This window comes from Neofelis nebulosa, chromosome 12, assembly GCF_028018385.1.
Source record: "Neofelis nebulosa isolate mNeoNeb1 chromosome 12, mNeoNeb1.pri, whole genome shotgun sequence".
In the NCBI taxonomy this organism is placed as follows: domain Eukaryota; kingdom Metazoa; phylum Chordata; class Mammalia; order Carnivora; family Felidae; genus Neofelis; species Neofelis nebulosa.
This window is the reverse complement of record NC_080793.1, coordinates 22,150,703-22,166,930: the sequence shown is the minus strand read 5'-3', so window position 1 is coordinate 22,166,930 and position 16,228 is coordinate 22,150,703. Positions and strand designations below refer to the sequence as shown.

General features: G+C 38.4%; 1 protein-coding gene across 11 annotated transcripts in view; it reads right to left on the bottom strand.

Moving 5' to 3' along the window:
• PTBP3 (polypyrimidine tract binding protein 3) overlaps window positions 1-15,860 on the bottom strand; it is a 133,248-nt gene extending 117,388 nt beyond the window's left edge. For 4 of the 11 annotated variants that reach the window (XM_058694538.1, XM_058694543.1, XM_058694540.1 and 1 more), the window contains exon 1: window positions 15,646-15,860. Coding sequence is in view for 2 of the 11 variants with exons in the window: in XM_058694536.1 (XP_058550519.1) it covers window positions 12,731-12,764; window positions 15,646-15,653 (42 nt within the window). In the remaining 9 variants the exon portion in view is untranslated. Of the gene's footprint in view, window positions 1-12,730; window positions 12,765-14,902; window positions 15,177-15,218; window positions 15,360-15,645 lie in introns of those variants that run through there. The other 7 variants (XR_009251488.1, XM_058694536.1, XM_058694537.1 and 4 more) reach the window with 4 other exon arrangements.
• Window positions 15,861-16,228: the final 368 nt, after the last annotated feature.

Genomic DNA, 16,228 nt, shown 5'->3' with positions numbered 1-16,228 from the left:
TTCAAACTTCAGAGAGAAAAACTATTAATAAACTTACAGTGAAAAACCTGGCAAATACCTTAACCCAGTGATTAAAATTAACATTACAAATAATAGGACAAATCAACATCCTTTGCCTTCTAATACAATACACTGAGAAGAACATAATATCACTTCTATGGTATTCCTACCAAAAATATACAACCTAAATCTAACTATGAAGAAACAGATAAACTCAAAGTGACGGACACCCTACACAATAAAATGCCTGTATTCTTTTAAAATGTCAATGTCATGAATCAAAAAGACTGAGGAACCAAGGTGCCTGGGTAGCTGAGTCAGTTAAGCATCTGATTCAGCTCAGGTCATGATCTCATCATGGTTTGTGAGTTCAAGGCCCACATCAGGGTCCACGCCAACAGTGGGATTCTTTCTCTCTGTCCCTCCCCTGCTCATGCGTGCTCTCTCTCAAAATAAATAAACTTAAGAAAAAGAAAAAAAAAAAAAGGACTGAGGAACCTTTTGACATTTTCTGACTTTCATAATTATACTATAGTAATGTAAAGAAAAGTTTTGTTTTTAGGTAATATACTCTGAAGTATTTAGGAGTTAGAGAATAAATAAAGTAAAATAAGGGATGCCTGGCTGGCTCCGTTGGAAGAGCATGTGACTCTTGATTTTGGGGGTCATGAGTTTGAGCCCCATGTTGGATATAGAGATTACTAAAAAAAATAAACTTTAAATAAATTAAGATAATATATCAATGAAGTTTCAAAGACTCTACTGACAAATTATTGATTATGAGGGAAAATTAGTAACTTAATAGTAGAGAAACCTAGATGACAATCACATTAACCAATTTACAATTCAGAAGGAAAAAAAAGGATATATGTAGAGATGTATGTATACCTAGAGAAAGGTGTGTGTGTGTGTAGAGAATATTAACAAATGAATATAAGTGATGAAACAAATGGAGCAAATGTGAGCTAACTGGGTAATGGTTACACAGGTTTTTTGTACTATTCTGCAACCTATGTTTGCATTAAAATAAAAAGGTTTAAAAAAATTTAGTGTAAAGTAAAAAAAAAAAATACGGTTATCAATGAAATACACATTAGTACACTAAGAAAAAAGAAAACCTTTAAAAAGGAAAATCAAAGTACATACAAACCATGGTAAGCTATTAGAAAGAGATAATGTGGTCATATAAAAAAGTCATATGCATAATGACTGACAACTGAAAAGTATCTGCACTTACATAAGCAATCTTATTTGGATATTAATAAGCTATTTTATTATTCATTTTTTTCAATATTTATTTACCACTTTGAGTTAAGTAGTTGTATTAGTTACATACAGATGCAAACTACCCCCAAATTCAGCAGCTGATAAAAAACAAGTATTTTTTAACTCAATTTCCATAAGTCAGAAATCTGGGCATGACTTTGCTAGATCCTCTGACTCAGTGTCTCTCACAAGCTGTAATAATTTCAAAGTTCAGTAGAGGAAATGGAGGATCCACTTCCAAGTTTAGTCAAGTTGCTGCTGGCAGTATTCAGTTTGTATGTGGACCACCAGGCAGCTAATATGTCACCTCACTTTCATCAGAGTGAATAAAGTAGACAGCAAGAGAAGCCAGTCTTTTGGAACTCAACCTCTAAAGTTGTTGAGATGTTAATACCACCATCTTGCTACTTTACCTTGTTGTCTGTCTGGCTTATCTATTCCTTAACCTACCTTAAAGACCAAAAGCAAATTAAAAGAACAGGAAAAGGAACAAGAAAAAGATATACCAAATACCAAATACTAATTACAAGAACAATGGAATAACTACATTACTATCAGACAAAGTAGATTTTAGGGCAGAATTATTACTGAAAATAAAGATGTATATTTCAAATAATAAGAGTCAATTCATCAAAAAATAGAACATTCCTAAATATGAGTGCATCTAATAACTGAGACTCAAAAATACAAATCAAAAACTGACACAACTACAAAGAATTTTTTTTTAATCTGTAAGTATAGATAGAAATTCCAATACCCTCTCCTCTTTCAGTAATTAACAGAACAAAAAGAAAATCAGAAAGGATATCAGAAGACTTGAATTTTCATCCTTCCTTCCTTCCAAGTTTGTTTATTTTGAGAGAGGGAGAGAATATACACAAGCAGGAGAGGGAGGGGAAAAGAGAGAGAAAGAATCCCAAGCAAGCTCCAGGCTGACAGTGTGGAGCCCAACCCGGGGCTTGATCCCATGAAATGTGAGATCGTGACCTGAGGCAAAACCAAGAGCCAGACGCTTAACCAACTGAACCTTCCAGGTGCCATCTTTTTTTTTTTTTTTTTTTTAGAAATCTAATCTCAACACCCAACATGGGGCTCAAACTCACAACAAGATCAAGAGTCAGATGCTCTACCAGTGGAGCCAACCAGGCACCCCAGAAGACTTGAATTATCAACCAGCCTATCTTATTGACATTTAAAAGGCAATACGCTCAACAAAAGTAAACTATATATTCTTTTAAAGTGTATATAGACCATTCATACACACCATATACTTGACATTAAAACAAATTTCAGGAGGGACACCTGGATGACTCAGTCAGTTGAGCGACTGACTCTTGATTTTGGCTCAGATCATGATCCCAAGGTCATGGGATGAAGCCCACATTGGGCTCCACAATGAGCAGGAAGCCTGTTTAAAATTCTCATTCTCTCTCTCTCTCCCTCTGTCCCTCTCCCCTGCTCAAGCTCTCTCTGTCTCTCTAAAAATGAAAAATTAAAAGAAAATTTTCGGGAAATGTAAAAAGACTGAAATGATTCAAAGTACTATTAAAAAAAAAAACCAGTAACATGAAGATATCTGGAAAAACCCAAAATATTTAGAAATTCCCAGTATATCAAAATCTGTGGGATACAGCTAAAGAAATTTAAAATCTGAATTAACACAGGATCTATTTTTAAAAACCAAATTCATAATTAAAAACCTTCCCACACAAGAATATGCACCCACAAACAGTTATACTGAATTTCATCAAACATTTAAGGAAGAAATATTAATCTTATACAAACTCTTTAAAAAAAATTTTTAATGTTTATTTATTTTTGATAGAGACACTGAGTGTGAGCAGGGGGAAGGGCAGAGAGAGAGAGAGAGAGACAGACAGACAGACAGACAGTATCCAAAGTAGGCTCCGGCTCTGAGCTGTCAGCACAAAGCCTGACACAGGGCTTGAACTCACGAACTATGAGATCATGACCTGAGCTGAAGTTGGACACTCAAGTGACTGAGCTACCCAGATGCCCCATACAAACTCTTTTTTAAAAAAAGGGAATACTTTCCAACTCATGTCAGTTTTGGTCATCTGCTATTTTCTGTCTTTCAAGGAATTTGTACATTTCAGTTGTTACTTATTATCTCCTTCTACTTTCTTGTGGTTTTATTTACTCTCAATAAAAATGAAAACAGAACAAATCAAACTTTTGGGATGTGGCTAAAGCTATGCTAAGAGGAAGATTTATAGCATTAAAATTATTACATTGGAAGTATCTTAAGTGAAAATACCAAGTACTGGTGAGAATTTGTAATAACAGTAACTTTCAAACACTGCCATTAGTAATTTGGAACTATCTAGTAAAGCTGAACATGTGTATTATCCCTACACCACCCTACAATTTCTCTTCTGGAGTAGCAAGCACATTTCTAAGATGGTCCATACTGCTTAGCATTCACACCCAGGCCTAACTCCCTCCCCTTAGATGTAGGCTACACCTAGTGACCTACTTCTATGAACAGAATACTTTAGCGGAAGTGATAGATTATTCCCTTCCAGATTAGGTTTCAAAAGACTGACTTCTGCTTAACTCTTACTCTGTCTCTTGGTTACTTGGGAGAAGCAAGTTGCTGAGGCAAGCTGCACTATGGAGAGACTCACATGGCAAGGAATTGAGGGCAGCCTTTAGCCAACAAATAAGGAAGTGAGGCCCTCAGGTCAACAGCCCAGGAGGAACTGACTCCTGCCAATCACGTGAGTGAGCTTGCAAGCAGATTCTTCCCCAGAAGATGACAGCAGCATCTACCAACACCTTGATAGCAGTCTAGCATAAGAGCCCCAAAGTCAGAGGACCCAGCTAAGCCATACCTAGATTCCTGACCCACAGAAAATGTAAGAAAATAAATCTTAATAATAAAGAGTAAAAGTGATGAAACAGAAAAGTCAACCAAGAGAAAATAAACGAAACCAAAAATTGCCTTTTAAAAAGGATCATTAATATTGAAAACCTCTAGCTATACCAATCAGAAAAAAACAAAAAACAAAAAAAAAACCCACCATGAATTATCAAGATCAGAACTGAAAAGATGGAAATCATTACAGATCCTAGGGATTAACAAGATAAGGAGCTCCAACGTGACAAATTCCTTGAAAGGTCTAAATCCAACACCCATTCATTTTAACAAAAAACAATGAATAGAAAAATTTGTTCAACATGAGAAAGACATCTAAGAAAAACCTACAGGTAACAAAGACAGACTACTTACCTTTATGAGCAGGATGTTGTCACCTCTACTTAGCATTATATTGGAGGTTTTAATTTTGGATTAAGGCAAGAAAAAAAAAAAATCATCCAGATTCAAATTTAAAAAATAAAACTCTACTCACAGATGACATGGTCATGTACAAAAAAAAAAAAATCCTAAGCAGTTAAAAAAATACAGTAACAGCAATGCCATAAGTTACAAAGTAAATGTGCAAAGAAGTATTTCTATATATTGAAAATACAATTTACCGTACAAAAAAAAAAGGGATACATTTAAAACATACATATAAACTTGTACACTGAAAACTACAAAACAGCACTAAAAGAAATTAGAGAAGACCAAAAAAAATCGAGATACTCTATTCCACAGGTAACAAGACTCAGTATGGTTGAAACATCAATGTCTCCCTAATTAATCTAGATAGTCTGTGCAATCCCAGTAATCCCAGTTTCTAAATAGGAACTGACAAGAAGATTGTAAAATTTTTAAGAAAAGTGCAAATGATTTAGTATAGCTAAAACAATACTGATAAAGAAGAACAATGTTGGGAGGACCTAACACTACTTGAATTTAAGACACTATAAATCTACTGTTATCAAGACAGTGTGACATTAACACAGTAATAGATAATGGTTAAGAATTCAGTGTGTAGAAATAGACACACTCACAAAGGTGAACTAATTTTCAAATAATGGTACCAATACAATTCATCATGGAAAGGAAAATCTTTTCATCAAATGTGTCAAACTCAGTATATAACCATATGGAAACAAGTGAATCTCCATCTCTACCACACACCACACACAAAAACAAGTCTGAGATTCATCTCAAACCTAACCTTTCTTAAAAGTTCAAAGTACAGGCTTAAAACAAATAAATAGAATATTTTTATATCCTTGGGATAAGTAGATTTCTTAGACAAGACATAGAAAGCCATAACCAAAAAATAAATTTATCAAAATTAAATTCTATTTATCAAGATACCATTAAAAAATGAATAGGCAAGCCACAAGGCTAGGAGAAAATATTCACAGTACATATATCTGAAAATGGACTTATACCTAGAATATACAGAAAATCCTTATAACCCTATTTCAAATACAGTTCAAATAAAGAAAAAATATTGACGATCTTGGGGGAAAAACACATAGGGGGAAAATACCTTCCATATAGAGAAATACAGATAAGAATTACAAGGTTTCTTTCTCATCATAAACCCTGCACGTTGGGGCGCCTGGGTGGCTCAGTCGGTTGGGTGGCCGACTTCAGCTCAGGTCATGATCTCACAGTCCGTGGGTTCGAGCCCCGCGTCGGGCTCTGTGCTGACCACTCAGAGCCTGGAGCCTCTTTCGGGTTCTGTGTCTCCCTCTCTCTGACCCTCCCCCGTTCATGCTCTGTCTCTCTCTGTCTCAAAAAAATAAATAAATGTGGGGCGCCTGGGTGGCGCAGTCGGTTAAGCGTCCGACTTCAGCCGGGTCACGATCTCGCGGTCCGTGAGTTCGAGCCCCGCGTCAGGCTCTGGGCTGATGGCTCAGAGCCTGGAGCCTGTTTCCGATTCTGTGTCTCCCTCTCTCTCTGCCCCTCCCCCGTTCATGCTCTGTCTCTCTCTGTCCCAAAAATAAATAAAAAACGTTGAAAAATAAATAAATAAATAAATAAATGTAAAAAAAAAAAAAAAAAAGAAACCCTGCACGCATTAAGAAAGTAGAATGAGGAGGAACCTGGGTGGCTCAGTCAGTTAAGCATCCGACTCTTGGTTTTGGCTCAGGTCATGCTCTCACTATTTGATGGGTTTGAGTCCTGCATTGGGCTCTGTGCTGGCAGTGTAGAGCCTGCTTGGGATTCTGTCTCTCCCTCTCTTTCTGCCCCTTCCCCACTTACACACACACATACTCTCTCTCTCAAAATAAATAAACTGCGAAAGAAAGAAAGAAAGAAAGAAAGAAAGAAAGAAAGAAAGAAAGAAAGAAAGGGAGGGAGGGAGGGAGGGAGGGAGGGAGGGAGGAAGAAAGAAAAAAACAAAACTGCAGGCCCCAAATGGCACCACTTACAACAAATCACCAAGTCTGGACTTAATACCTAACCTACTAGCAGTTTCAACCTCCCTCAGAATTGGAGTCTTAATTGGTCAGTCAGGAACTTTCTGATGAGCATCAATCAGGTCATCTGTCACAGGGCTCTCTCAATCCCTCAAAGGAAGATGAAGTAATCTACATAGTAAGACCCCTGTAAAAGAAGGTGATCTTGCCTGAACAATCCTTTCTTTTCTTTTGCTAATAGCTTGCCCCACTTCCTTCCTATAAAAACCTACATTGTACAACACCTTGAAGCTCCTCTCTACTTAGCTGGAATGCTGATTCATAAACCCCTTAGTAAATCCAATTAGATCTTCAAATTTACTTGGTTGATTTTAACAACAGAAAACAATTATGAACAAGATAGATGTTAATCCAACTAAATCATCCCTTAAAGTGTGCAGAGTCTATATATACCGATTAAAAGACTGTCAGACTGGATTTGAAAAAAGATCTTACAGGGGCGCCTGGGTGGCTCAGTCAGTTAAGCGTCTGACTTCTGCTCAGGTCGTGATCTCACGGTTTGGGAGTTCAAGCCCTGCACAGAGCCTTGCACTAACAGTGTGGAGCCTGCTTGGGATTCTTTCTCTCCCTCTCTCTTTCAAAATAAATAAACTGCTGCCCGTGCTCTCTTTCTCTCTCAAAATAAATAAGTAAACATAGATAGATAGATAGATAGATAGATAGATAGATAGATAGATAGATAGATAGATAGGACGGGCATCTAGGTGGCTTACTCGGTTAAGCATCAGACTCTTGGTTTTGGCTCAGGTGATGCTCTCACAGTTCTAGCTGACAGTGTGAAACCTGCTTGGGATTCTCTCTGCTCCTCCTGCATGCTCTCTCTTTCTCTCTCTCAAAATAAATAAATAAACTTAAAAAAATAAAAATAAATTAAGAAATATGTAAGACTTAATGAACATTCACAAAAGATAAGTGAATGACTAATAAATACATGAAACAGCAGAAAAGCATGAAAAGGTAAACACCACCATCAGTCATGAGGTCAATGCAAATTAAAACTATAATGAGATACTGTCAGCCTTTCTGGTTATACTCACTAGAATAGGTAAGTGAAGACTGGCAATACCAACTGTAGACAAGGATGTAGGCCACCTAAACTCCATAATACAAAGCTAGTCCGAGTATAAAATGGTACAACATTTAACAAAACAGTTTGACAGTTTCTTACAAATTTAAATGTATGCATATCTAATTCTATTCCTACATATGGTGTAGAATGAAGCATACATCTATCCAACGACATACACAAATGCTTAAAGCAGCTTTATTCACAACAGTCCAAATCTGGAAAGAACCCAAATGTCTATCAACATGAGAACAGATTTTTAAATATTGTAATACATTCACAAAGGAATACTCTCAGAAATAAAAAATAATGAACTACTGATACATGCAACATGGTTGAATCTAAAACTCATTTTGCTGAGTAAAAGAAACCAGACATCAAAGAGCTTATACTGTGTATATGACATATAAATATTTTATGCCATTTATAAAAAGTTCAAAAACAGAAAAATTAATAGACATCAGAACAGTTGCCTAAACTGACTCTGAAAAAAGGCAACAAAACAATTTGGAATGATGTTCTATGGCCTTGACTGGGGAGTAGGAAACATAGGTGGATACATTTCTCAGAACTTATTGCACTGTACCCTTGAAAACTGCATTTCACTCTATACAAATTACAGCCCGATTTAATTAAAAAAAAAAAAAATCCAGTAAAGGCCTTCTTTATTTTGTATAGCTCAAGCACTGCAGCAGGCAAGCTTTTTCTGAAAAGGGCCAGAAAGTAAATATTCTAAGCTTTGTGGTCATATGATCTCTGCTACCACTATTCAACTCTATCCATCTATCATGAAAATCACCAGACAGTATGGAATTAGCATGGCTGTGCTCCAACAAAACTATTTACCAAACAGGTGGAAAGCTGGATATGGTCCACAGTCTGTACTTTGCTAAGCTCTGGTCAAGCAAAAAAAAAAAAAAAACCAAAAACCCAATCTTCAAAATCAATTTAAATACGTTATATTGTTCTTCCCTTTATACTAACAGGCATGATAATTATCAGAAACCAATAGTCTTTCCTAAACATGAGGTTTTCTATATGCATCTAATGAATTAAAATAGGAAGACAATGGGGGTCTGGGTGGCTCAGTCTCTTAAGCATTTGACTCTTGATTTTGGCTTAGGGTTCGTGATTTTGAGCCCCACGACAGGCTCTACACTAGCAGTGTGGCATCTGCTTGGGATTCTCTCTCCCTCTCCCTCAAAAATAAATAAATAAACTTTAATAAAATAAAATAGGAAGACAACCCAGAAAACATATAAAAAAATCATCATTAAAAAAAATCATTTGTGGGGCGCCTGGGTGGCTCAGTTGGTTATGGGCCCGACTTAGGCTCAGGTCATGATCTCACAGTTTGTGAGTTTGAGCCCCACACAGGGCTCTGTGCTGACAGTTCAGAGCCTGGAGCCTGCTTCGGACTGTGTGTCTCCCTCTCTCTCTGCCCTTCCTCCATGCATGCACGTGGACTCTCTCTCAGAAATATTTTTAAAAAAATTTTTTTTATTTAAAAAAAAATTTTTTTTTAATCAATCATTTGTTTTAATAGCTACTACAGCATTTTGAAAACATAACTACAAATAAGGGAAATATGTGAGTTTCAGATAAACCAACTAGTAAAAGTGTAAGCTGGAAACTTTTTTTTTAAGTTTATTTATTTATTTTGAGAGAGAAACAGAAAAGGAGGAGGAGCAGAGAGAGAGGTTGAGAGAATTCCAAGCAGGCTCTGCATGGTCAGCAAGGAGCCCGACATTGGGCTCAAACTCATGCATCATGAGGTCATGACCTATAAGCTGGAAATTTTAAATACACTTAGGTACACACACAAAAAGCTATGTTACCCACAATGCAGACAGTTTGGTTTATCTGGTATAATGAAGTTCTTTTTTTTTTCTTAAGTTTTATTTATGTAAGTAATGTATGCACCCAATGTGGGGCTCAAACTCATGACCCCAAGATCAAGAGTCACATGCTCTTCCAACTGGGCCAACCAGGCACCCAGTATAATAAAGTTCTTGAAACTTGTCCATTATCACTCATAGTCACCTAGTTGGTTCTTCATTCAAAAGAATTTAAAATAAAGGATAACACTGTTTCTTTTTTTTTTTTTTAATGTTTATTTTGAGAGAGAGAGCACACCAGCAAGCAGGGGTGAGGCAGAAAGAGAGAATCTCAAGACAGGCTCTGCAGTATCAGCACAGAGCCCAACTGGGGGCTTGATCTCACGACCCTGAAATCATGACCTGAGCTGAAATCCAGAGTCGGGTGCTTAACTGACTGAGCCATTCAGGTGCCCCCGCTTATTTTTAAAAGCATATTAAAACATGAAATAACATGAGACAACAAAGCAAATACTTTGTGAGAAGTACCCAAAATTAATTTTCCTGCATAATTTAGGCAAGGCTCAAAAACTGATACCCTGTATCCAGGGTATACAACTACATAAGTAAATCTCAAACATGGTATGTCCCTAAACTGCTTGAAAATGTTTATCTGTATTCAAGAAAATTCCAATCTAAAAAATGAATCTAATTCTTTCTCACTACAGTAACACCTAATTGAGGAAACACCAGCAAAATCAGAAGGCTTGGGTTCCATTTTACGTTTGTCACCAAACTAGGTGCCCATTTTGCTATCATTCACTTATCAGGTATTTTTTGAGAGATTATGTGCCAGACATTGGAAACACAGTAGTGAAGAAAATATCAAAATTTCCTGCCTTCATGACATATCATAGTCAATAACTTCATCTCTAAAAACAATTCCATTTTGTTTCTCTAAGATAAAAGATTTTATATTGAGTATTTTTAATTCTTTAAAAATGAAATCCATATTATTTTTCTGAGTCTGGGAAAGCAACTTGTGGAGCATAACCTGAAATCCACTCTTGCCAGTGGCTGAAACTATTTGTTGTATCATCATATTCAGATAGCAAATAAAGGTAAGAAACTGATATTCTCAAAAGACTTACTTAAATTTGCTAATTTTGGTTTATACAATCGAGACAAATTATGAGCCTTATTAGCCTATTACCTGGTAACTAAATTCCTTGGATGGGATCCAAGAAAGAAGCAGAACAATCTTAGGAGAAATTCTCCATATAATGAGTAATTTTATAGACATTTCCAGTATGTAAGTCTATAAAAATATAGATTGACTAGTGAAACAACTAAATCAGCATATTGTTTCTTCAGAGTAGGATTTGACCTTTGTTTCCAAAGTGCTTGCTACTAAACAGGTAGTCAGAAATCCAAATCATGTATTCAAATCCAGTGGCTATGCCTGGTCTTTTTCTTTTATTTATCATCAAGATATTTTTTTTTCCCACAATAAAACAGGCATAACAGTCCCTCAAGGATAATTTCTCAATTTCAAAATGGTAAGTTTTTTAAATGTCTCACTTACTCATTTTTGCCAGATAAACTAGTATCACGAATTACATTTTGGATAAGACCAAAACAATATTCACTTTAAATATCCTTTCCCCCACAGGGACATACAGAGACACCAAAAGTGATTCTAGACATGAGCCTGCAATTTCTAATCTCCATGTCATTCTCTTTAGCGTCATTCTCAAAAGAGAAAATGACTTGAGTATCTGCGGTGAGAAAAAAAAAAAAAGACGACGATGAGAAGCATACTTAAGAGGTTCCTCCATTTATTTTCAATTCATAAAATATGTTTAAAGTTTGCCAAAGCAAGCTAATTCAACCCAACTTCAAAAGACAGTGTAAGCAGTAGTTCCCAATTATGTTAGTCTCAGAATCCTGTTCGTTTCATATGCTATTTGCTGTATTTGTGGGGGTTTTTTTAAGTTTATTCATTTATTTTGAGAGAGTGAGCATGCAGGAAAGGAGCAGAGAGAGAGAGGGAGACACAGTCCCAAGCAGTCTCCATGCTGTCAGCACTGAGCCCGACATGAGGCTTGATCTCACGAACGAGGAGATCACGCATGACCTGAGTTGAAATCGAGTCAGATGCTTACAAGACCGATCCACCTAGGTGCCCCTATGCTTATTTTTTAAGATGTTTCAAGAATATGAGCAGCACCACATAAAATAACTGCAAATGTGGAAGTGCTGAAATTGCTAGCAAGAAGAGATGATGAAGAGATGAGAAGAAAGTGATTAAACAACTTTACATAAAATACATATAAACATCAATTATTTATTTCCGTTTTCTACAGTAATTCAAACTATTAAGTGGCCTCTAGAACTAGATTCTCAACAGGTTTATCAAATATCAAATTGCTAAAGGAAACCTTAAAACATCCATTTATATTTAAAAACCTCATACTGATGAACATTGTTTACTTGATTTATAGTTTAGAATTCAATAAACAAGAAAACTGATTAAACTGATGTGACATTACTTAGAAGAATTATTACTGTCAAATACTAATTATCCAGCTCTCCTGCCGCTCACCTTCTAGACAGAACCCTTATTACTGGCAGCTAGTTATAATGGGGTGTGGGGTAAACGTCCAGCTTTAGAACCAGGAAGACATGGGTTTGAACTTTGGTGCACCACACCTTGAACCTATTTTACATCTCTAAAATGGGAATTTATTGATATCTACCTTGAAGAACTGTTATTAATTAGTGAAATACGTGTAAAGCAAGCTGGCACATAGTAGGAATTAGAGAAACCTTAGCTGCTACTATTACTGTATTACTCTTAAGCACATCCAAGAGAAGATATAAGAAAGAACATGACAGGGGAACACAGCCTAGGTTACATTTAACTGCTAAGCCAGAACAAACCAAAATCAAACACACTCACTCTGATAGTTCAAGTAAAACTATGGGCTAAACTTTTTGTTCACATTTTAGATATACAAGATAATACTGTAGCACCTCTTCATAAATATATAAAATCCAAAATCAGCTACAAATCCACTTATTTTGGAGCTAAATAAAAATGAAAGATTATTACCACACAGTAAAACAGATAATTTTATGAACAGGTGAGATGAGTTCACCATTGGAAAAAAAAATGCTGAAACTAAGATTTAAAAAAGCTTATGAAAGGATAGTAAAAGAGTCCTACCTTTAAACCGACTGCTATAAGATCTGTAACAACACTGTATGGAAAAAGTAAAAAGAGAAAATGGAAAACAAAGTTAGAGAACAAGTTTTTAAAAGACAGAGATAATAAGATTAAAGAAAAAAAGGAAAAGCACTATAATAATAAAAATTAATAAAAATAAGAATGTGATGAGTTATGAAATGTTAATACAAAGAAAAGTGATGGGTCAGTCTAGTAACAGCAGAGTATAAAAGCAAAGCTTTAACCGCAATGTAAGAAACAAATAGATCAAATTCTTTTAGTATTTATTAAAGTATAGGTGTGTTTCAATAACATGAATACGTTTATATACATTTGCCTCTATTTAACAAATCCAAATCAAAACTTAAAAATCACCAAATTTCATTCTTTTAAATCACTGGTCTGAATTATCATGTTTAAAATTCTAAATGAAATAAAACCACTGAGTGGCTTTTACAGAAATAGAAGGTATTTTGCAAATTTGCATCTACCACCCAAAACAGCTCACCAAAATACAGCTAAGATAGTCTCTCAGAACTAAAATAAATGCAAACATCAAATTTCAGACATGAAAAATTTCAAAGATCTGCTTTAAAAAAAAAAGCTCTACCACATCAAAACTGTGTTTAAGTATAAATTATCTCAGGAGGAAATGAACACACACACACACACACACACACACACAAAAGACAGTTGGAATTTGAGGAAGAACTAGAAAGATACAATGACTGGTGGTTTGTTGTTTCTTTTTTAACTATCTGAAATAATGAAAAAGGACCTTTTTCAGGCTGTGGGAAAATGCAAAAAGTTAATTAACCTCTAGAAGCAAAAATTCACTGTGTTCAAAACCACATCCCTTAACCACAAGGTGTAGAAACCCTATAAAGTTCTCCCAAGCAAAAATCCATCTCTTCTAACCCCCAAGAAACCATCTTCAATTACAATTTACCTCCGTATCTCCTAAAGCTCTAAATTCGATATATTATTAAGAACCTTTTACCTCTATTACTTAATAAAAGTAAACAAATTTATGAATCTGGCTTGCTCAATGATGCAAATTTACTTGTTTTAAACAACCATATAGGTTAAAATTTTTTCCTTAGACTTGGTGAAAACTTGAAATTCATTTGTCTGAAATTTAAATGTGCCAAATAACTGTGCATAAAAATTAAGATTGTATCAGTCCTGAACTTACCTTCCAGGATCTGTCTTACTGCCTCACATATTTCAACGAATAAACAACTCATTCTTAGCTTTAATAACATATAAAGGGTGAAGAGAGAGTTATTAAACTATCCAAAAGAGTAAGTCTGCACTGCACAAAATGCAGAACCCCAGTCCTCTTTATTATCACTATAAATTTTCCAATTTTCCAACCAAAAGCTAGCCTGCGTCCACAGCTCAAGTCAAATCATCTAACGGACAACACACTACACACTGTGAGACACCAATTTCACAACCTCCCTAAACTGAAATACTGGCATAATTACACAAATAATTAAAACAGCAAAATTATGCACCCATATAAAGTGTAACTGAATAAGGTGATGTGCAGTGAGTTTTCAACAATGCTCTCAGAAAAGTTTCAATTAAACAATAAAAATAGCTTCAATTAAATTAAAACAAAATAAAGAACATCACAACCATGAATGAAATCTAAAATCGCACTTTGTCTAAAGTCAGTGGCAATATGCAATTAGCATTCAAATGAGTTAATCCAAATATTCCATACACTTCCTATTGTGAAAATACGTAAATGAAGTCTAACGAAGACAAAAATTGTTGGAAGATTCCATTGTCTTTACACAGCATGGCAACAATCATCAACTATATGGTAACATGCACAAGGCTTTTACTGTTTAAGCAAGTTTCATATATTCTACAACCAAGGGGTTTGCAGATATCTTGTCCTCAAAAGCAAGTAAAAGGCCAAACAAAACCTCAATAATTCCTACATAATAGGAATAAGTAAGAGGATTTGCAAGCTCTAATAGAGCTGGAGATATTTTAAAAATCTTGATGTACATATGTTACAATAATTAATCTATGAAGATCTTAATCCAGTCGTTTCCTTAAACATTAAATTATCTGTCAGGTCCCACGCCAAATCCCTGGGTCCTCAGACAAATATTTATAACGGCGATTCCAAATCTTTTTATTTTGGTCACGGACCTCATTAACTTTTAAAGAGCTCCCCGAAAATTGAAGAAATTCACGGGGCTTCTTTTGGGGGGTTGTGGGGGAGAGCGTCCACAGTCACCAAGTCCTGACGCCCGGTATACAGATATCGTTGGCACAGCTCACAGCCCAAGTCGGGAGACCTCCTCCGGTACCCCCCCGCCTCCCCGCACGTCTACATCCGCGGGGGGCACTGGCCTCGGGACCAGGTCGCCGCCCAGACGTGCACCGACGCGTGCACTCGCCATCCGCCTCTCCGCGGCCGCTCGCCTCCCCGCCAGGGGAAGCTCCGGCGCTCGCCCCACCTCACCGGTAAACAGCAACTCCCCAAGCGGGAGGACGCCCGCCCCAAGCGCCGCCTCCGCCTCCCCCAGCGCCGCGCACCATTTTCTGAGAGGAAGTGTCGGCAGGCCGGGCCGGGCTCTCCGGACTCTGCGCGCGGAGGGCGGACCCCGGCACCCGGCGGCGGCACCCGGCGGCTGCACCCGGCTTTCCTCCGCTTCCGGGTGTGAGGGTGGGAAGGGGCGGACATTACGGGGGCGCCCCGTGGGGGAAAGAGAGGCGGCGGCGGACCGCCCCTCCACGATTTCGGGCCGCGCGGAAGCCCCGCCGTCGGGCTCGGCCGGGGCAGCTCCTCCGGTCGCCAACGCCGCGCCAGGCTCCCCGGCCGCGGCGCGTCCGGCCGAGAGCCGAAAGGAAGCGGGGCAAGCGCAGCCGATGAGCCACCGAGTACTTACCCATCCATGGCCCAGACTGAGGAGCGCACGGTGCGGGGACTGACGGGCTCACCGCGAGCGGAGGGCGGAGGCGGCGGCAGCTGGGCGGCTCCGGGGACTGGCAAGCGGCGCCTCTCCGGAGCCCCGCCGGGTGGGAGGTGGAAGGAGAGTGGGAAACAGGGGCGGAGACCAGGGACGCTCCCGCCACCGCCGCGCCCCCACCTTCCCCACCCCGCAAGCGCGTCCCCGCCTCGCCTCATCCCGCCCCTTAGCGTCGACGCCCTCCCTCCACCCCGCCCCCAGCCGGCCTCCGGCTCGGCTCCAGGGCGCCCTCTTCCTGCCGTTGCCCTAGGACTCCGCCTCCCGGCCTCTCGTCCCAGCGCACGCGCGCGCCTCGCCCCTGCCTCCCTCCTGCGTTCACGGGAGCGCGCTCCTTGTGCTTCTCGCTTTGCAGTCCCGCCCGCCCACCCGCGGGCCCTGCCGGCCTTCCGGCTACTCTGCCTCGGGCTGCCTGGGTCCGACTCCGCTGTCTACCGGCGGGAAGAGCGTTGGAGACCCGACTCCTGAGTGTAGGTAGGAGTGTCTCGCCAGGACCCCAGAACCG